The sequence below is a fragment of the Xenopus laevis genome, chromosome 4S (genome assembly GCF_017654675.1).
Source record: "Xenopus laevis strain J_2021 chromosome 4S, Xenopus_laevis_v10.1, whole genome shotgun sequence".
Classification (NCBI taxonomy): Eukaryota; Metazoa; Chordata; class Amphibia; order Anura; family Pipidae; genus Xenopus; species Xenopus laevis.
In genome coordinates this window covers 17,637,511-17,660,791 of record NC_054378.1, presented here as the reverse complement: position 1 = coordinate 17,660,791, position 23,281 = coordinate 17,637,511, and the positions used below count along the sequence as shown (strand labels likewise).

General features: G+C 36.8%; 1 protein-coding gene across 4 annotated transcripts in view; it reads right to left on the bottom strand.

The window, feature by feature from the left end:
- Window positions 1-3,412: 3,412 nt before the first annotated feature.
- lrrc4c.S (leucine rich repeat containing 4C S homeolog) overlaps window positions 3,413-23,281 on the bottom strand; it is a 496,732-nt gene continuing 476,863 nt past the window's right edge. For all 4 annotated transcript variants that reach the window (XM_041560990.1, XM_041560991.1, XM_041560992.1 and 1 more), the window contains one exon: window positions 3,413-7,087. In XM_041560990.1, the coding sequence (XP_041416924.1) occupies window positions 5,126-7,045 (1,920 nt within the window). In that variant the 5' untranslated portion in view covers window positions 7,046-7,087 and the 3' untranslated portion in view covers window positions 3,413-5,125. The remainder of the gene's footprint in view (window positions 7,088-23,281) is intronic.

The window sequence follows — 23,281 nt, the reverse complement described above, 5'->3', positions numbered from 1 at the left end:
GTTACATGCCTTACATAACCTTAGGATGCTATTAAGCATTCTTGGCTGCTTGAGAAATCATTGATGTGTTTGGTAGAAAAAATTGCTTTCTGTTCTCTCGAGCAACAAAACAGTGTGAAGAGGAGTGCACCACAGTGATTATAAACCAAAAGAAGGACTTAAGTGATGGAACCACAGGAGGTGTTTTTCCGGGATGACCTGTAATTGTTGGCGTTATGTTCCAACACAGGATGAGCCACACACCAGAGCATGAAAGATTATGAATATGTCAGATAATGTGCACAGGTGTTTTTGGAAAGTAGAACAGCCACTCTACACATTGATCCTTCCTTCAGTTGCCATGCAGCTTAAGTGCATCAGGAATATTGCATTTGGATAAAGGAAGGAAGGAAGGAAGGAAGGAAAATGTTTCTCATCTGTCATATGATGTAACCCCATTGTTAATTATATGGATGAAAGTATTAATTGTGGTGGAAAAATTATTATGATATGTTAATATGGACTGAAATGACCCTTACCCATGGAAAAAGCACTTTATAGATGAGTAATTGTGACAGGTTTCAGGAGGAAACCTCTGTTTATCTTACCTTCAAGCTTCATCTTGGATATAAACATTATTCTGTTTAAGTGGAGTGGAACTGAATCCCCACTACAAAGGGCACGAGCTGGATAACATTTAGCGGGAAAGAAGGTTAGCTGAAATGTGCTCCATCTATAATAATTCAGATTACCCTCTCTATTAAACAAGGGAACAATCAATTTTTTATTTTCATGGTCTGCTGTGTAATGGACACATATCCAACCAGCTTAACTCTTTACTTTGTGATTTTCTGTTATTTCCACATTAGTCGTACATGGACCTACGTTAGAGTTGGATTTAGGACCCGCACACAAAATGGCATGTTAATCAACAGATTCTACTGGAGATGGAAGAAAAATGTGCTAAGCTTGCTCAGGTAGTAATCTATAACAACTAATCACCCTATTGCCTTCAGTAAAGGCAATTTTCTCATTGGTTGCTATGGGTTACTAAACTACATCTTTGAGTATATTGCCTTAAGTGTCTTAGAATAGAGGTGGGAACAAAGCTCTTGCTCTATGGAGCATTAGTGTGTTACTATATATCAGAGATGGGGGGACATAGGGCCAATTGGCTTACCCATGCTTCATGTATACATGTAAATTTAGGAGTACTGAAAAATTCTGATCTTTGATATAAGTATTGAGGTGTTATCTCTCCACAGTTTTTCTTCCTCGAGCTTATTATTGGTGCCATATGTCTAATGGGTCTGTGGCTTCACATCACACCAATTCATCTCTTATTTTGACTCAACATGCTTGAACTATACAGCAAAAACAATAGGGACCCTATATCAAAGCAGTTTTTCCATTCACATTTTTTTGCAATGTATATTTCATGCCAGGAATCCAATGCTACCATTAATGTAGAAGTGCCAGTATAATTTTAAGATCAGACTACCATATTATTAGGTTTTGCAGTTGAACATAATATGTCATAATATATAACATCCCCTGTGACTGGCAATACATCCAATGATAATAAAATACATTGATCTGCCATATAAGGGCAAACATTGCAATAACTAATGCTCATAAAACCTTAACTCATTCCAGCATTTTACATTTCCAGAATTCTAACTCAATAAAAATAGCAAGGTCTCAGCCTTTACCATTCTGCTTTACTCTACATATTGTTAGTGGATTGCAGTTTTGATAACAAGGTCTTCAGATGGCAAAAGGTTTGAGCATGTGCTGACTGAAAGCTGAAAACTGGAAGTAAAATAAATCAACATCTTAAGCCAATAGAAGCTCATTAATGGTGAGAAAACAGAGAGGATATGGAACAGTGTTTTGCACTTTACAGGAATAACATTACGTCAGAATATAAAATGGCTAAAATAGCTAAAAGGTCATACAAGCTTTAGTTGAAACTATCTAATGTGCCTTCCAGCCTTTACTATAGAAAAACCCTTTTCGCACCTTCAGAAGAAAACCTCCTTTCTTCTATGCTCTAGGGGTTCCCTCTGGTCCTTTGAAATGATCTACTGATGCATAAGGCATTAGAATAATTAAAGTATGGTTCTCCTGATACATACTGATCATATATATTATTCTGGACTCTCTCTGTTACAATAACATACTGAAGGTGAATATTATAGTCCATGTTTTAGATGGAGAAAAGAGGGAACAATTACCCCATTTAATGCAGGATTATAGCTTGCAGTACCTGACTAGTATTACTTACTACAGGTAAGTACTCCAAGTTTCTTATCTGGAGTACAAATTTGTCCTAGGTTTTCTATGGCAGTAAATATGGTTGCAGCATCATCAACTTTTACTCCACGTAATATCAAAGAAAATCAGTATTCTTTCCCTTCCAAATTTAAACCTTATTGGTCTTTAGGCTTGACCCCTATCCATTGTCCAACTGTATATAGGTATCATCAGGATCTGCAATAATTCAGCCATGTTTAACCTGTCCCACACTTATTGTATTGCTCTATAAAATGTAGTTGTCTACCTTTCTGGTTTCCCAGTGACAATATAAAATCTCAATTACAAAGTAACAATATGCATGTTTATACAACAATAACATACAAAAGGTTTCAAAGATTGTGTTTATTTTATTCTGGGGGAATCTTTTGTTGCTCTCCCTTCCAGTAGAAGGAGGCATAGGTTGCCGATGGTCTTCAGCATCTTGAAGAGGAGTAAATCCTACGCAGGGTCTGAAGGTGAATAGAGTGAGTGAAAAAAATATCCTCTTTAGATATTTTGAAAGAGATGTCAGGAAACTAAATGCTATTTATTGGGTCTCAGAGGCCCAGAGGCCCAGGGTTGCTAAGTCATTATATTGCTTATCATTCTTTAGAAAAAAAAGTAGTCTTCTACATCCATTCTTTAAGTTAAAATAATGGTTAGCATACTCACCTGTTATAGCCTATATTAAAGAAAAATTTGCAACTACAATTTAAGTAACAATAAAATATACCCTACGTTTGTAATTCGTAATGGTCATACCCTAAAGCAGTTGAGCAAAATCAAACATAAATGAACTCTTAAAGTGACAGGGAAAGACAGTATGAGTTACAGCTTTTCCAGTATTGATGGTATTGAAAACAGGAAGAACAGTTGCGGGTAACCCTGAATGCAACTGCTTGAGATGTGCTATAGTGTGAGCAAATTCACCCTCCTTTAATTTCTGCCCTTGATACGAAGGAAGTAATTCATATTTTTGGCTGAAATTCTTTGAACTTCTAGAAGAAGTTGTCATGGATTAAATCATTGGGACTAGTGTGTATTAGTTTGCTTTGGAAGCTCTCTTTTCTGTTGGGTGACAATCAGTACAATGTCTCTCCTACAGAGCAGTTAGTAATACCAACTACACAACAGATGTTGTTTCAAAAATATCTCTTTATAACCTTATTTTAGTGTTTGAGGCAATAAATTCAGGTAATTTTACAACATTTTAACTGGTCATCGATCTATGGACGCCTACATAGAAATTCTTTTGTTGTTGCTTGATATTTCTCTCTTTGTGTTATGCAGTAAAATAGGGCTTCTATCAAATACAGAATATGTCAATAAAGGCAATTTTGTTTTACTCTCTTCATATAAACCTACTGATAACATGGAATTCTCTGTCATTTTTTGTCAGACCTTTCATAAACCATTTTCAGGTTACTGAGGCCTGTCAAATGCTCTGCCACAAACAAATGACTTGAGTAAATTAGAAGACCTTGCATTTAATTCCCATTACATAGAAAATAAAGAAAGAGAGCATTGTATAAAAAAAATACATTCTCTGCAAAATGTGGGCTAAGTCTTACTAAAAATGCATTGCCACAAACAAGTATTTTGAAGGAATTAGTGGATTTTCCCATTAGACAGAAATTAAAGGATAAGAGCATAGTTTATTATGATAACAAATATAGATTCTCTGCAAATTTGGCCCAAGTCATGCTTACTGACTCCATATTGTTGACTACCACTATAACAACCACTATGGACTTCAATAGGGCAACTATCAAGAATAACCCAACAACTGTTCCCTGGAAGCCTATTGAGAACACTCAATTTTACCTACACAGGTAGGTAAAATGATGGATTCCATCATTTATTACATATTCGGTGCACACAAAAAAGATAAAAGTAAAACCTTCCATATGTTCCAAGGCAGCATCCTATCTAACAGGTTAATGCCAGACAGAATTGCATATAAATTAGTAGTGCTATGACTTTAAAAAGAGGAACCAATGACAACAAGTTCCTGTATTTAAATACTTAATTTCAATGGGGAGGGGATTTTTTTCTCTATTACCTGCCATATATAGGAAAACTGTTTAATGGGAAGCCATCTACTGGAAGCCTCTCCCACCACTAATTTCAGCCTCCTCCTCCCCTGAACAAAGCTCATAAATGACTGGTTACCATGTATTACTGCACAGGAACAGTTTTGCCTTGTAGTATTAAATGAGCCCCACTAGTACTCATGATATATTTATTTTGAAGCTCAATCCAAAAGTCATAAATCTCTTGTGCTTAATAAGGAGTAAGAGATGAAGAGGCTAAAATTGCAAATATAACAATCAAAGAGCAGTTTGCTGAGGCCTTTGTAACCAGAATTTGGAAAGGGAAACTCACACTACAAATTATAAAAATGACAGGTACATGTTTTATATACCATACTGTATATATATTTTTTAAAGATCTAGAAGTATTATAGAAAAGCAGCTTTTTTTAAATATACATGACTATTCTTTAGCAAAATAATAGATATATGACTGACCAAGTGGAATATCTAAAAGTAACCATAAACATATTTAAAGCGCAATGAATTTCATTCCATATTTCTCAAATCATAAATTCTGATCACTTGATTAAAAAAAGGGAATCATATTAAAACCAAATGAATTCAATTTTTAGGAATACACGATTTCAGCAGTTTTAGATCACAATAGAATTTTTAATAAATAAATTTTTCTTTTTTTTATTATTTCTTTTTTTTGTAAAGACACTTTTTTATTGGAAACAGTAGATTTAGCCCAGTCATTTTTGTCTGTTTATAAATTGTCCTTTTTTTTTTTAATCTGGTGAATTTACAATTTTAGATCTGAGTTTCCTGCACATTGTCTTTTGAGTTTGCTCGAATCAATAAAGGTTCATGCACAGAGCTGTGTATTGAATTTATTGTGTTCACTGTCATTGTGTGATTAAAAGGAGACTTATAAGAGTTATAATGGTTTAAATGCTCATGTTCTATTGCCGGCATGGGCAAGTGGCTTTCAATAGGTGTGTCAGCCGTGAGTTCATCATCCACATTAATAATTTCAACAGTCCTCGTAGGAGCATGATGGTTCTTCCGATGATGCTGTTTTCTCATCTTGTAGAAGATAACCAGCATCACTGCTGCCATTAAGGTAATGGCCACAAAACAGCCAATGATTATTTTGGTGGTTTTCATCACCTCATCAATACCTGGCATTCCATTGTTTGCATCTGTTACAGGGACGGTGATGGTTTTTTCTGTGAACCTTGTGCTCTGAGGCATTAGAAAGATGGTTGCATTGGTGGTTTCCCAGTCAATGACTGGGGTGGGGCCAACATGATTTTCTGTGGTCCTTGCCTCATCCTGAGATGGTTCCATAGTCTCTACGGTAACGGTGGAAAAGTAAGTATAACCCGTGTCAGATGCCGTCACATTTAACGTCGCTGAGGCAGTGGTGTTCCCAGCGGAATTACTTACTATACAGGTGTATAAGCCTGTGTCCCTCACTGTTACATTTGTAAAGTTCAGCGTTCCATCATTTAACACTGAAAGACGTACTTTATAAGATCCATGGGTCATAATAGTTCCATTTGGAGTAATCCAACTAACGTAAGTCAATGACGTTGATGCTCTACATTTCAGCTCAGCTGCCATGCCTTCTGTGACATTCAGGTCAACAGGGGGCTCTACAATTACAGGAGCATAACAAGTAAAATAATTATGGTCCAGTTCTGCAATGTGAGTTCCTTTTAAACTTGGGGGAGTGCTACAACGAGCACAGCATGTGCTGCCAGTGGTGACTATCTCTTTGAGCCACCAACTAAGCCAAAGGATGTCACAGTTGCAGTTCCAGGGGTTGTGATGTAATTGAATCCTTTGCAAATTGTGAAGAGGTGTGAAAAGGTCATGAGGCAGTAAAGTCAGATTATTATGTGCCAAATTAAGTTCAACCAGTGACTGAAGGTCATCAAAGGCATTCCTTTCAATCACCTGAATTTGGGAATGCATAATCCACAATTTTTGAAGATGGGTTAATCCTTGGAAAGATCCAGGTCGAAGAACAGACAAGTGATTCCCAGAAAGATCTAACTCATCTAGTTTAACAAGAGGAGTAAGATTGGGGATTTCTCTTAGGTTGCACATACCAAGGTTCAAATATTTGAGATTTGAAAGGCCTTCAAATGCCCCTTCTGAAATATATGACAATCTTTTCATCTCTCCCAAATCTAGCCTACGCAGAGAAGGAACACGATTAAAAGCATAGGATGGAATGCTTTCAATAGGATTATTTCTTAACCAAAGCTCTTTCAGTTTTGACAAATATTCAAAAGCTCCATTAGGAATAGTGGTCAAACGATTGTCAAAGAGTTCCAGTGTATTCAGATTTGCCAAGCCATTGAAAGCACCAATTTCAATTGTCCTAATGTGATTTCTGCTCAACTGTAACACTTCTAAATGTCTTAAGTGTTTAAAACTGTCAACTTTGATTATCTGGATCTGATTCTCATGAAGGTTGAGTTGTCTTGTGTTGGTGGATATACCATCTGGGACCTCTCGAAGGTTTCTTCGTGTGCAAATGACCTTGCTGAACTGGTTACTACAAGAACATACAGAAGGGCAGGTCTGAGCCCTGACTAAACCCGCCACCACAAGAAGCTGAAGAGCCAACAGCACAATAAAAAGGGGGTCAAATGGGGCCCTGTTGAACCTAGGACCTATCATCATCTGCGGTGGATGTAATTTCATCTTGTTCAACATTCATAATTTTTTCGTGTTTGGTCCTTCAGGAGTTCCAGGAGTCTGAAAAAGAGTAAAAAAGTAGAATAAAATTAGTCATCTACACTTTCAATCTTGAAGTAATGGCAACATATCATTTATAGGCCTGCCTCATTGTCTATATTATCTGTAATAAATAACTTTGTATATTTTTTTAGAAAAGTAATATTTAGTGGTAAGTAGAGAAAAGCTTTCAAGAACCTGGGGGATTTGTCCTATGATTGTTGATAACTTCACACTTCCTTCCTCAATGTATTCAATTAAATTAAATAAATATAAAGCAAACAGTTTCATGGCATTTTACTGTATATTATAGAAAATCCTTAGTCTTGGAACTGAACAGGTCCCTTTGTCTTTTGGCTGCAAAGTTGGCAGGGCACCTAAGAATTCTTAATGCCTTCTGCAAGGTCAAGTATATTCCTTTTCCAACGTAAGCAAATATTTTATACACATATTAAGGAAGATTGTGTATTTGATTCCCATACTCAAACTACAGTATAATTACATCATACAAGGAATTGCATTAATGCTAAGAGTGTGCAAGCTGCTGTATGTGTGTGTAGAGTGGTAATAGATATAAGGAATAAAGAAAGAATAATAAGAAAGAATAATAGTGGGAGTTGTAGGGGAGAAAGGATTTCAAGGAGGCAAAAGAACAGGAGGCAGCAGATTCCAGATTAGATTACCATGAAGTCAAAGAAAGATGAGACAGATCCTAGAACTTACTTTGCTTAAGTTTAATAAAGTCCTAGTGGTTGGCTGATAGAAAACTATTTTTTGAGCACTTAACTATAGGACATCTAAAGTATGCATTTTAAATGTAGCAATTCCGTGCACACCAGACATGTACGGTACATTAATAGCTTAATCTTTAGACAAGCTCACCCTTATCTAGCTTAGCCACAGTGCAATACTCAACACCAGACCTCTCAATCTGCTTGGCCACCACTTGTGTCTCATGTCCCCTTTCTTGCAAGCTCTTATGACCAGAGCTCCTCCCTTTTATAGTACATGGGCTGAAAACACAGAGTAACACAGCAGGGTTGGAGGCCACCATTTTCACTTGCAACAAAACAGGTGTGAGGCTCTGGTGCTGATCACTTGTACTTGCCCCTGCTCCTTGTCGGCGATCAACGCCTGGGAGCAAAAGTGTTCTGTAACAGTCAGAACTGTAATGCATTTGCCCCCTCTGCCCCCCCCCAGATATATACTGATATGCAAATCTGCACCCACCACCCTCAGCATGCTGAAATGTAGCCTCTGGGTCAGTCACATCTGCTTCCTCCAGTTCTTATGCCACTGATAACAGCAGTAGTGGAAATAGACACTCATAGGCCTGTGGGCAACTTTTGGAAGCTATGTCCAGTTGATATCATTAGGAAACTGTGACTTCTAATAAACATTTAGGTCTTCACAGTTCCTACAGTACAGTAAGTAAATCTGCTGCAGAGCCTCTGACCACATTTGTAGTTATTTGGATATTTATTATGTTCCTTAACTGAGATGGACCCATTGAAAGTAATTAAAACAAACAATAAACTGTGCTTGATGCATAGGCACTCAAATCTCATTTTGATATTAAATATTCCCTTAGCTCCTCTTCCAAAATGAGCATTTTGACTCGGACAGACTATAATCTGTGCAGAACCATATGTTCTTTATGCTAAACTACATCCCTTTGCTTTATTTACAATCTGTCGCTCACCACAGGGTCTTGTTGCCATGCAGATTAATGAAATCTCCTATAAACCAGCTGTAAGTGAAGTCGTATATATATATCACAGGCTGATCCGAGCATATTCATAACCTACGGCACACAAATACATAATGCAAGTACTCAGCCTAATAATACCTCTGCAAGGGTTGCTCACGTAAAGCAAAATATGCTCTGATTTTACTGTAAAAAGAGGACAATCTATAATTCAGTATGCCATGATCGCTGACTGCAGTGGTTCAAGCTTTTTTTTTTTTTACATGGATCTGCAGATTGCAAAAATGTTTGATGTACTGTACTGGGGATTGTTGATATTGGCTTAATCTTGACAGCCACGCTCTGCCAATTCATTAGTCCTGGGTTTTTAATTGCAAAATATTGATCGAGCATCAGAAAGTTTTAAGGAAACCACATTGAAATCTCTGAAGTCTACACTGTTTTTCTGTTAGAATAATCCATGATTATAATATGTTCTTTTTTGCAGAAAAATGTTGAGTTCTATTTGATGGAAGCATTTATAATCATTTTACTACTGACATGATACAGCTATAACCTGTGCCAGTCTCAGCAAAAGAAAACAAGGCCTCCCTGGTGTTTTGATAAACAATGATGATGTCAACAAAATTTAAAATTGCAGATAATAAAACCCTCCTATCTTTAATTTTGCCACCAGCTTCTATTCCTTTGATGACTTATGAGAGAATTCATTTTAATGCAGTGGTTTCCAACATACTTCAAGCCTTAATCTAAGTTGTGCCTGTTGAAATCCACTTGATGCCTCAAAACAGACTCATTTGGGTTTGTGGTTTGATGCAAATCAGGTGCATCTAGCATTTTCAGGGCATTGACATGCAATTTACTGGGCACATGTCTGCTTTGCCTATTGAGGCCTAGTGAGCTATCACAATGTCCAGGGTAGAGGTAGCTTCAAAGTTAGGGTTGATGGAAGCAGATGTTCATTGTTTATAAGAAAGGTGGATAGCATCCATATGGAAGTTCAAGACTTCATTTATGTGAGGATGCAATTTTTCTTGTTTTTTCCATATTTGCTGCATAAGAGTTGTGTCTACCATGATTAAATCCAGGTGGGGGTTGCTTACCTTCTAGTAGGGATGTCGCGGACTGTTCGCCGGCGAACTTGTTCGCGCGAACATCGACCGTTCGCGTCCGCCGAATGTTCGCGAACGTAACGCAACGTTCGCCAATTTGGGTTCGCCTTAGCTGGCGCTTTTTTTGCCATTTCTCCCCCAGACCAGCAGATACATGGCAGCCAATCAGGAAGCTCTCCCTCCTGGACCACCCCCACACCCCTGGACCACTCCCCTTCCATATATAAACTGAAGCCCTGCAGCGTTTTTTCATTCTGCTTGGAAGAGCTAGTGTAGGGAGAGAGCTGTTAGTGATTTGAGGGACAGTTGATAGTAACTTTGCTGGCTAGTAATCTACTTGATACTGCTCTGTATTGTAGGGACAGAACTCTGCAGGGATTTGAGGGACATTTTAGGTTAGGTAGCTTTGCTGGCTAGTAATCTACCTTCTACTGCAGTGCTCTGTATGTAGCTGCTGTGGGCAGCTGTCTGTCCTGCTGCTGATCTCTCATCTGCATCTGTTCTTCAAACCACTGCCACCTAGCTGTGTGAGCTTTTTCACATTCTGTCTAAATATCAATAATAATACCGTCTCCAGAAACACCACCTGAGTGACGTAGTGTGATTTCTGCCCTTTACAGCACAAAACGCAGCGCTGTGTCAACAATGGATTTTTTAGAAACATATTTGCCCTTGATCCCCCTCTGGCATGCCACTGTCCAGGTCGTTGCACCCTTTAAACAACTTTAAAATCATTTTTCTGGCCAGAAATGTCTTTTCTAGCTTTTAAAATTCGCCTTCCCATTGAAGTCTATGGGGTTCGCAACGTTCGCAAACTGTTCGCATTTTTGTCCGGACGTTCGCGAACATGTCCGCGAACATTTTTTCCGACGTTCGCTACATCCCTACCTTCTAGAGCATTCCTTCAAACTGCCACTGATGTCCAGGTCACTGGGCACTGGTCTACTGGGCCTATTGACCCAACTGTGGGAACCATGTAACAACCAGCTCTGGGATGTTGGTAGCTTCAGGGTTTCCCAGTGTCAACATTAACAATGTTATGCTGCACTAGAATGTGTAAGTGCATATTCAACTATTTTGCCCTTCTTATGCCCTTACTACTGTAAAATCTTTCCACAGTGCATACATACACACAAAGCTATAAAAAGAGGATCCCAATAAATAAATAATATTAATAAATAATAATAAAGGCCTAGATACAGTATAACATATCGTACATTTTAGGATGCTGGAGAGTTTATTAGAATAATATCATAGCTATAGCTAGAGTTGTATTGATTTCCATCAGATAAAGGGCTGATGAATTCTAAATTCCCATCATCTTATTGGCCAGAAACATGTTTAGGGGAATTTCTAGATGTATCACAGAAACACTAAGGAACATAGCAGCAATCATTTTATATAAAAATATATAATAAATAGAATGTATAGCTAAAGGAAACAGTATGGCAGCTCCTTATGTATAAATACAAATACATAGAAAAGGAATGTTCTGGGCACACTATAAGCTATACCCTCATATTGTACTGTCTCAGGAAAGGAATAGGGCACTTCCTGCCCATATATATAAATACAAAGATACAGAGAAGGAATGTTCTGGGCACACAATAAGCTATACCCTCATACTGTACTGTCTAAGGGAATCAATATGGCACCTCCTACCCATATGTATAAATACAAATATACAGAGAAGGAATGTTCTGGGCACACAATAAGCTATACCCTCATACTGTACTTTAAAGCACTAATTGTTCAAAGCAAGGAACATTTGAGAAATATCCAGGCTTCCCTACTGAACTAAAACTACTCTGTTAGTAGAATCCGCTAGACTAGACTTGTTAATAACTTTATTAAAGGCTAGCTATGTTTGCTCCTATTTGGGGAAAGAAACAAAGGTTTATATAAAGCCAGATTGCACAGTTCCCTTCCTACATATCTGGATCTTCAGAGGGGGCAGTGTTGCCTCCATATTTTGGTAGGAATAGAAGCATATGATTTTCTAGGCTATTTGCATGAACTACTTTCTAAACTGGAAAGAGCTAGCAAATTTCTCATAGAAATCTCAAGCGTTGGTTTTCAGTGATTCTTACCATGTTGAAAAGGCTAAAGATTGTAAACAGGATTATATTTTAATGAAATGCTAATCTTCCATAAAACTTCACTTCAAGATGCAAGAAGATGATCCAATGAGAATCCTGCCTACCAGCATTTTCTCCATCATCTTACTGTTATATAACAGAAGGAGATTATTGTGTAACTTTTCTTTGCCAATATCACACAGGAATCAAACATTAGAAGGGCAGAACCAGGGTTGTTTCTGTGTTTACATGCTATAATTGTTTAGGGTTTTTTAATCATGTGGTTAATCTCCTTCCTTCCTTTCATGAACCATCAGTTTACTCATGCATTATATCTGAAACTCTACCTATGTATAATTTGTGTATATCATTGTAAGATTTTGTATAGTCCACAAGATGAATTAGAAGAATAAGATAAATAATATACTGTTTTATTTAAACTGCAGAAAACTGCCCAAAATAAATTATATGTCTACGCACCAATAGTTTTGCAATAAGAATTTTAAGAATTCAAAGCCATTTTTCTCAAATTGAAATAAAGGCAAAAATGAATATTCCTGGCTATTCTTTTATACAATGTATTCAGTGATTAAAATGAGAAACATCAGCACTCAGGGGTTATTTATTAAAATCTGAAATGTTCTCACTATTTTCTGAAAACCACTCCGACCAAATCCCCCCATATTCTCCTCCCTATTTATCAATATATTTTTCCAAAATTACTTGTGCAGGAAGACTTGATAAAATCGTAAACAAATCTGATGTGCGGGTTTTCGGATTTGATGCCTGAAACCTGTGACTTTTTTGCATTTGATGCCCGAAACCACAAATTAAAGATATCAAGATATCTTCAAAATGTCAAATGAACATATAACATTGACTTCTACATGAACTTGGCAGGTCCAATTTGGAGTACTTTTTTATTCGGACTTTTAACACCATCTTTGTTTCCCTTTAAAAGTCTGACCAGAATTTTTTTTTTATAAATAACCCCCTTACTGTTCTTTATTCTTCCAGAACTGAGTTATATGCCTCACCTTTTTCTAAACAGAATAATGAAAAGCATTTAAATCTTTAGAGTTGACCAACCCTCCCAGTGAGCCATACACCTCGTCCACACACTCCACACGATTCTGCAAAGCATTTCCTTCCATCTCTCTGGAGTTTGAAATCATTGTTCCTGTTCTCAGACCGTCTATACTTTCCCTGTTGAGATACATTTCTGTTTAATATGTCATGCCCTCCTTAGGCAGAAAATACAGGACACTAGTGATGGGTGAATAAATTCGCCAGGCATGGATTCACTGTGAATTACCATGCTTCGCCGCCAGTGAATGTTTTCGCAGTTTAAAAAAATTAAAATAAAAAAATCTGCCGCATCTAAAATAATTTGTCGCTCACCAAAATTGTCACACGCATAAAAATTTTTTGCACGTCAAAGTTATTTGGACCCCATTGACTTGAATGCATTTGGACAAAATAGTCGCATGTATATAAATTGACACTATTGTCAAAATTGTCGTGTGACAAATTTGACAATAAAAATTTTTTTTCATTGTTTCGCCCACCACTACAGAAGACATTTTGAATGAGCATTTCTCTGGCATGAGGGAAGAAAAAATGTCCTTCTCTGTTGAGCTGTGGGGTCAGTGAGTGTAAAAAGTTTGCAGACATGAGAAAGTCATGGATAAAAATGAAACATAAGGCAGAAAGCTTAAGATTAATATTGTGCCCGGCACTATAAATTCAACAGACAAATATCCATTTCACATTGAAATATTTAGAGCATAGTTAAGAGCCTAAGTCAAGCAATATAGCTATTCTGAGAAAAATAATCTCCAGACAAGAACAAATATGTGCATATAAAACATGAGGTTTATTTACATCAGTTAAAGGGATGCTGTCATGGGAAAACATGTTTTTTCAAAATGCATCAGGTAATAAATAATCCTTTTTTAAAAAGAGTAAACTGATTTTTTAATATTTTATTTTGAAATCTGACATGGGGATAGACATATTGCCAGTTCCTCAAGTGCCCCCAGTCATGTGACTTGTGCTCTGATAAACTTCAGTCTCTCTTTACTGCTGCACTGAAGGTTGGAGTAATATCACCCCTCCCCCTCAGTCACCCATCAACAGAACAATGGGAAGGTAACCAGATAACAGCTGCCTGGTAGATATGAGAACAGCACTGAATTGTAAAAATCCATGTGCCACTGCGACTCCTTTAGTCACATTGAGTAGGAGAAACAATAGCCTGTAAGAAAGCAGTTCCATAGTGCAACACTGGCTCTTTCTGAAAGCACATGACCAGGCAAAATGATCTGAGATTGTGCCTACACACCAATATTACAACTAAAAAAAAATACACTTGTTGGGTCAGCTATGAAATTTTACATGGTAGAATGAATTATTTGCAGTATAACCAGTGTAATTTAGAAATAAACAGTGACTTTTTAGGGTCAGGCTTTTTTGTTGTGAAAAACCCGAAAAAGTTGTGAAAAAATTGTGACTTCTCCAGGATTTCCTATACAACAAAATAGCAACAATTCCAAATCCGAGCATACTCCAGCTAAAACTTTTCAAAGTCATGTATACGTCATAGATAGTGGTGGGCGAATTTGCGCCGTTTCGCTTCGCCGGATAATTTGCGAATTTCCCGCGAAATTCGCAAAATGGCAAAAAATTTGCGAAACGGCGCCGGTGAATTTTTTCGGGCGGATTTCCGCGGGCCTTTCGCGAATGTATTCGCTAGCGGCGAATCGCGTGAATAAATTCGCCGATCACTAGTCATAGACAAATGTCTGTTTTGCAACTGAAAAGATTTCTTTACTTTACTACTTTACTACTTTTGAGATTTTTGGGTGTTTTTGATACTGGCTTCTGTGTGACAATACAAAAAAACTGTGGTTATTGTTTGACATATAAAAAGTTGCAATTTTTTTGCGACTTTTCCCCGTTCATGCTTTTTTCAGTTCAGATCTTTTGATAAAAAACTGACATTCGTGGAAATAAGTTTATGCATGGTTGCATACATCACTAAGAATGAAGAAGACATTTTGGAGGTCAACAAAGTTCTAAAGACCTCCAGCCATTTAAAGGTAAAGGGGGGGGGGGATACATCTGCCCTTCCAATAAAATATGGATCACTCCCCGAATCAGATACAAGACTTTCGTTGTATAATTATATGCAGCACTGTACATATTGTTTCCATGGAGATTCCATCATGGAGCCAGGTGGATTAGGTAACTTGCTCTATGACACATGGAAACATAAATCATTCAGTAAATCTTGTTGCTTAACTTGGTAAGTTAAGCCATAATGTTTGTGTATATATATATATATACACACAAACATTATTATATATATAATTTTTTTTTCAGCATATATTGAAATTGAAAGTCATTTACATGAGAAAACAAATCATAGTTAATTTCCAGCAAACTGTAACTTATTTATGAACAATTATTAACGCTATTTAACAATTTCCCGATCACTGATTATAAAATCAGTTTTTGGATTCCCCAAGTGAAGATAATTTAATAAGTCATGCATTATGAACTGGTTAATCTACTTAAGATTTGTTTTAGAATTCTAGCAATTTGGAATCTTGTAAGAATTCCAAGTGAAATCCACTGAATCAGCACAACTAATATTATTTTTAATTGGGATTTTTAGAAATCATTTTGGAAACAAGTAGCCACACAACCATAATGATGGAGAAAATGTTCACAAATATATGCTAGAATTTTGGCAAATGCTTTGGTTTGCAGGAAAATACAGTTTTTAAAAAAATTATCCATACATTTGTTTTTCCTAAAAAAAACCTCCAATGTTTTTTTGCTGTCATAAAAAAACACCCATTGACTCCAATGAAATTTTAGATTGGACAATATTGGAAATTTTTCATGGATTTTTCAGCCAAACAGTATTGTTTCGTTCATCATTATGCAGCAAAAATTCTGAAGGATGAATGATAAGAAAATAGGGAAGACAGTAAATCCTGAAGAACATGGTTTGATGTACTCTTTTGGGTTGGGGGCAACAATTGTGTAATAACCTGCCTGGAGTTGAACCACGGACCTGTTGTTCCTGTGTTGTCTGCATTACTTCTGCTCTCGGGTTGCAGACAGCTAAAGCCCTGGATCACTCGTATGGCTATGCTTTCTGCAAGTAGGTATGGCTTGTTTCACCTGTTACCAATCTGGCCATAGGTGATCTGTGTAAGCTTCTATTCTGCAATGACTCAATGCCCAATGTAGGGTGTTATTCTTTGTCTTATTTTCTGTTCCTGACCTTTGCTTGTTTTTGACCTTGCTCTATCACTGCCTGAAGTAACCCTTGCCTCTTTGACCACTCTTCTGGATCCTGACTTTGTACCAATTGGTTTTAACCCCAGCCTGTTTATCCTGACTATGCTCCTGGTTCCTGGTTCCGTACTGCACTGGTTGGTACTGTCCCAGCCTGTTCCACAACATCACTTTCTGTTTCCAGTTTCTACTGTTTATGTTACAGTTCCCTTGCCAGCCCAGAATGTTCTCCTTGGTCCTCTCACATTAAGAACTGGTAGCATCTGAATAGCAGAAGGCTCCCCCCAAAGCCAAAGGTGGCTGCTATAAGCAGAAGCATGAGCAGAGACCAGGACCTTGGGGTTTGTTGGGTTGTGTACATTTATATGGATAGTGCAGCTTAACGAGTGAAAAGACAAATATAGAAATTATAGATATAGAAAATATAGAAATTGATAGTGAGAGAGATACGATGGATAGATAGGTGATAGATAGATAGATAGATAGATGATAGATAGATAGATAAATGTTGCCTCTCTGTGCCTTACTAAATAAGTGAGTGACAACACATTTTACTGTAGGTAAATAAAACAAATGGCGGGTGTTCTACAACACACCCAGGGGAGTAATTAGGGAATCTTTCATGTTATGGCGACAGACAGTATAGCAGTGGTGAAATGAAATGTGTGTACATTAAAACAGATCATCCTATTTTGTCTAATCAACCTGCCTTGCAGATCTCATTGTATAGACTTAATTGATATAACCAATTTACAGACTTCTTATCTTGGTTCACTGGATTTACTAACTCCTATTAAAATCAGTAAAGCAAGTTATTAGATGCAAATAGGCAAGTTAATTTGTGTTTGCCGTAATGTGGCTTGTGTCATACTTTGATGACTGCTATGTGTCTTCTCTGATTTTGTAAGACCAAGAAACATCTAATTTTATTGAAAATAAATGTTTATGGAAACAGTAGGATTCCGCACATTGTAGACACAAATGGCATTAAAATTATTTAGTTCTTTAAATGTTGATAAGGTGTTAACTACATAGGCTTAAACTAGTCCTACAGTAACAACACACATATACATCCTTGGAAAAAAGAGCATCAGTTTTGAAGCTAACACAAGCATGGTGGCACCTAATTTAGGGTCAAAACTAGAACTTTGATCCCCAACATGGGGACATGGAAACATGTTGCTCTCCATTTGGATTGATGTTGCTCTCAGTGTCCACTTTGCAATTCCTGACTTAAAGTCAAGTTTTAAAGGAATAAAGGAACATGTTTACTCCAACAGAGCCTTCCTACAGGCTAGCAGTCCACATGAGGCTATCAATTAGCCTATCACAGCCCTTATTTGATACCTCCAAGGAATTCTGCATGATTTGTCTTCTCAACAGTTTTTATATTTGAGTGTGACTCACAGGTAAAAAAGGTTGGGGACCCCTGGATTAGAATATGGTAGGTTTTATAGATTGTGTTTAATAGTGATGGGCGAATTTGGGCATTTTGCTTCGCCGAAAAAATAGAGGAGCACATACGGTAAGCATATTACAGATGGAGCACATGATGGAGGAATTCGAACTGGTTTCATCAACACAACGCTCAATTTGCAGTATAACCATCATTTTTAATTAACAAGCTCAATGTTTTATCTTTCACCACTTGCATTCCTATTGATTTGTCATGATTAAATCATGTGAAAATTATTAAAACTATGGTAAGGTTATTTACAATGAGAAGTCTAAATCCATATGCTGTTAGAGGTTGGAAATCGACTTTAATAACATATATATATTATTTACAAGTTGGTTTATTTCTCTCTTTTTTTCTCATTTATACGGAAGGAAATATCATACTGAATGCACAGTACTCTTTTCTACTTTTCCATAAATACATATTAGTGGGTACTGCAGTATTGCTTGCCTTAGCTAAAGAATTGGGCCTTGGTGGCATTAAAAATATATTTTTTGGAATTATTTAAAAGGTCATTGGTTTGGCATTTGAATCAGTCTTATCATGATTCTGCATCTCATTCACAGAAATAGACATTTCTATTGGGTATGATTTTTATGATATATGTAGGGGGGTGCCTAATGCTTGATATAACTTTACATTTAAACCAGTATGACCAGTACCTGGCTGGTTACTGACCAGATGCAAATCGAAAAAGCTGCCATGTTGCCCTTTAAACAGGCCAATAAGCTGGTCCGTTAGGAATCGGTATGTAGACATATCATACTGGGCTCTATATTAAGGCTTGACTATGCAAAGTAGGAGTACCATATTTGGAAGAATCTACCCCAGTTTTCTATTTGCAATGCACCAATAATAGGCAGGTGAATGGCAAAAATAAGTTGTTTTAGTGTTGTATTGATGAGCGAATCTGACCAGTTTTGCAGAAAATATGTGAAACAGCGAAAATTTTGCCAAATGCATTGAAGACTATGGGCGCCAACATTTTTTGCTCAATACATTTTTGACCCACAACACATTTTTTCAACCATTAGAGGCTATGGCCATTTTTGCGTTGAAACTTAGAGAAAAATTTCGCCCATCACTAAAACGTATACAGTTATATAGTTGAAATTATACCATTTAAGCAAAAGCAAGATCTAAGATGCTGCACAATTCCACTTTTTACATTAAATTGTGCCCAATAAGCAGCCGTCAGAAGAAAATCCAATTCTAGCAGTTCCATTTAGAAAAGTTAAATTGCAAGACATGAGTTTCCATCGGTAAATGCAAAAGACAATAATCAGAGAGAACAATAAATGACTTCTATTACTAATTGTATTTCTGAAATTTCAAAAAATTAGACACTCCTCTAAAGTAAATCTTGTAACTGAACCACAACAGAAACAAAATCTAATTCAAGGAGGAACAGATTAATTGGATTAATTACAAATCCGAATGTATGTTTTTGTTTGAATTCGTTTGCACACACACAGTGTGGAATTCTAAAGAACACATTTGGAAAACAAAAACAGAAATGTTCTGGCAAGACAAATTCACATGTATCATCTAAACCCATATTTCTTTGGCCCAGAGTAATTCTAAAAATGATTGTGTTTGTGTTATTCCCCCTTCTCATTGGTCATAGACCTATGGAACATAAATAAATTGATTAAAAAATGTTTTTGATGCATTTTCCATTAGAACTAGATGTGAAATCACAGGTAGTCAGTTATAATATTCTACAGAAAACATTGTATTTCCTGCCATAGTCATACTCCTTTAGTGCTGTGATTTTAGGGGGCAGATTTACTAAGTTCGAGTGAATTTTCGAAGTACAAAAAGTTCAAATTTCGAAGTAATTTTTTGGATACTTCGACCATTGAATAGGATACTACAGGGCACATTTACTAAGGGTCGAATATCGAGGGTTAATAAACCCTCGAATTCGACCCTCTAGGTAAAAATCCTACAAATTCGAATATCGAATTCGTAGGATTTACCGCAAATCCAAGATCGAACGATCGAAGGATTTTAATCCATCGATCTAATGATTTTCCTTCAATCAAAAAAAGTAGTCGAAGTAGAAGATTGTAGTAGCCTATTCGATGGTCGAAGTACCCAAAAAAAATACTTTGAAATTTGAAGTTTTTTTACTTCGAAATTCGAAGTTTTTTTACTTCGAAATTCGAAGTTTTTTACTTCGAAATTCAAAGTTTTTTTACTTCGAAATTCGAAGTTTTTCTTACTTTGAATCCTTCACTCGATCTTAGTAAATGTGCCCCTACAACGTTGAATTTACTTTGACTTCGATTAAAAGTAAAAATCGAAAGTATTAGTACTGTCTCTTTAAAAAAACTTTGACTTCAATACTTCGCCAACTTGAACCTGCCAAAGTGCTATTGTTAGCCTATGGGGACCTGCCAGAGCATATTTCTAAGTTTTTGGGTATCGAAGGAAAATCGTACGTTCATACAATAAAATCGTTTGAATTAAACGATTCGAAGTATGATCGAACGATCGGAATATGATCGTACGATGAATAAAATCCTCCGACTTCGAATGTCGGAGGATTCCATTTGATGGTCGAATTTCGAAGTATTTTCCACTTCGAAATTCGACCCTTGATAAATCTACCCTAGGTGTCAAAAAGAATAACCCCTTTAAAGGAGGTGAGCCTTAACCTGGAGCCACAACATATATTATATTGTCAGCTGCATAGTTTATTTGAGTAAAGTTCTTTGCTATATCAAGGCAGAATTGTACCTCTAGGTATGGGACCAGACATCATTCCCAGTTCTACAGAGGGAATTTACACTTGTTAAAAGTTAAAATTCACCTTTAAGGAATGGTAACATGAAAAAACAAGTGTTTTAAAATAATAAAAATATAATGCAGTGTTGCCCTGCACTGGTAAAACTGATGTGTTTACTCCAGAAACACTACTATTGTTTATATAAATAAGCTGATGTGTAGCAATGGGGGCAGCCATTCAAAGGAGAAAAATCTCAGGTTACACAGCAGATAAGCTCTGTAGAACATAATGGTGGTATCTGTTATCCACTATTTAACCTGTGCCATATAGCCTTTTTTCAATTTCCGCCATTATGATGCAACTCCCTGTAGGAACCTTTGAGATTCTGCTGGGTCAGGGATGATGCTAGCCCTTGGGTTCCCCAGCATTAATAGGTCCAGTCATAGGGCGATGCAGAGTAGATATATACACATCCATGTCAAAGTGCAGCAGTGTATATTAATACAATTAAAGTATTTATATGTTCACTCAATTGCATCCATTTTAGAGCAACCACCAAAAATCGGCAATTGTATCTAATTCATCAAAACACAAAGCTGCAATTGTGCTCATTTGGGCAAAATTGCAACATTCGCAATACTGTGCTTCGCCGCAATGATGCTGAGATTCTGGAGAAAGTAATTGTGCTGTATATTTAAAATATGTTCGGTATGAGCTTCTCATGTGATGATATGAGTGCTTATGCTTTCACTTCTCAGCTGTGCTATTTAACCAGTATTTTGTGCAATCAAAGTTGACGCTGGCGCCCATTAAAGTCAGTAGGCGTCCGTTTATCGTCGCCGTAGTCTAAATTGATGCCGGCGCCGAAACCGCCACCGGTGGCAAATTCACAAATTTATTTGCCGACACCGAAATGGCAAATTTGCCGCAAATTTGCACCTGACTAATATATTCGCCCATCACTACATCTTGGCTTTATATGTGGTCTTTGTTTTCCTGAAAAATGCCATTTTTGACATTCACCCCTTTCCCACCAACTTCTTCCATTTGCTTCTGTTAAATTACAGACTCTTTAATCTTTAATCCAAAAAGCCCAGCTTGCAAACTGTTCTCTATAACTGTCCTTCTGAAGATTTATAATGAGAAGTTTGAAAAATTCTTCCAGTCAGCTCATACCATTATTCACATGAACTCTATTTGAAGCTGTTCCTTTTTATTTATTTATTATTTTTCCTTCCAGCATCCATGTCAACCATACCATATTATAAAAGGAAATACATGCAAAATATATATATTTTCATTAGCCGCCAGAGCCAGTAGAAGTGCCTTTTTTAAGCTATTGGCAGTCTCCAACTGATATTTTTAGCAAGAGGTTTTTTTGTATGCACACCCACAATATGCAAAGTATTCAACTGATTTATTCACACACTTTCCCAGCACACAAGCTTATTAATAAAAAGAAAGATTCAATTTATTTAGCAACTGTTCAGTTCTATGGTCTGTCTAAACATAAATCAAAAAAAGGTGCTTATTCCAATGAGTCAGAGGCAGTAAAACAACTGGAGAAAATGCTTTATGGCAGTATACTGCTGTTACTGTTTCAAATTATGATACCCCATGGGTGCTTAAAACAGGAAGAATTTTAAAGAGCTATTGCCTTCAAGAGGGTTGATTTTGCTAAACAGGACATAGTATAATTACATAGGCTACAAATAATGATGGGCAAATTTGGGTTTTGCCGAAAAATTTGTGAAATTCCTGCAAAACTCGCTAAACGGCGAAAAATTTGTGAAAAGGCGCCGACGTCTTGTTTTTGACGCCGGCGTCTGTGATGGGCGAATTTATTGGCCTGTCGTGAATTTGTGGCGAATTCCAGCGATTCGCCACTGGAGAATAAATTTGCGAAACCGGCGTGAAAATTCGCCTTCGTCAAAAAAAATGGTAAAAAGATGGATACAAAGAGGACAGGTAAAAATGCTATGGAAATGGAATGCTGGATCTTTTCATATTAATCACTGTACGTAACAACAGATGTCTCTTTAGCCTATAGCACACATTTTACTATTATTGCTTTTAACATTGGCTATGGTCAACACAACTGATGAAACACAGCCTACCTACTTCCCTTCATATCCTGTGTTTACATCCTTTTTCTTCCCTCCCTTCTTTAACTTTGAAATGAAGGTCCACTGACCTTTAAACTGAATGCAATTTTGCTTAATTTCTTCAGACCGTCAAAGCCTATTCCATTTAAGAACATTTAATTGCAGGGTGTTACTCTTCCTCTTCAAATAAACAAGCAAAGAAGATTCCATTTGAATCTGAACACATAAAATATGCAAAGATCTTTAGAAATTCCTTCTGATAGAAATGATTCACTAATATGTGTCATGGGTAAATATAGATCAAAGATAATTTGTGCAACCAAAGTAATGTGTCTTCATTACAGAAACTCCCTCAGGAACAGATCAGTCTTATTTATAGAGTCAATATAAATAATACATTTAATAGCCTATTTGATCAACGTTAAACTGATTTTAAACTGTAAAATGCTCTAGGTCACCTACATAGGCCACATCCTGACTGATGTTCTGACCAATCATCTACCTGAAGTGGTGACCACATTAATATGAAGAAAGATACCAAAAATATGCAGACCCGTCCCATTCCAGGTTGACTATTGAACATATGGTGGTACTGTATATACGTATATATGGTGTTGGGGTGAACTGAGAATTACATTTTGTTTACAACTTCGGTCAGTCAATGACAATTAAAATACTGTTTCTCCTTGCTGAAAATGCACAATGCTG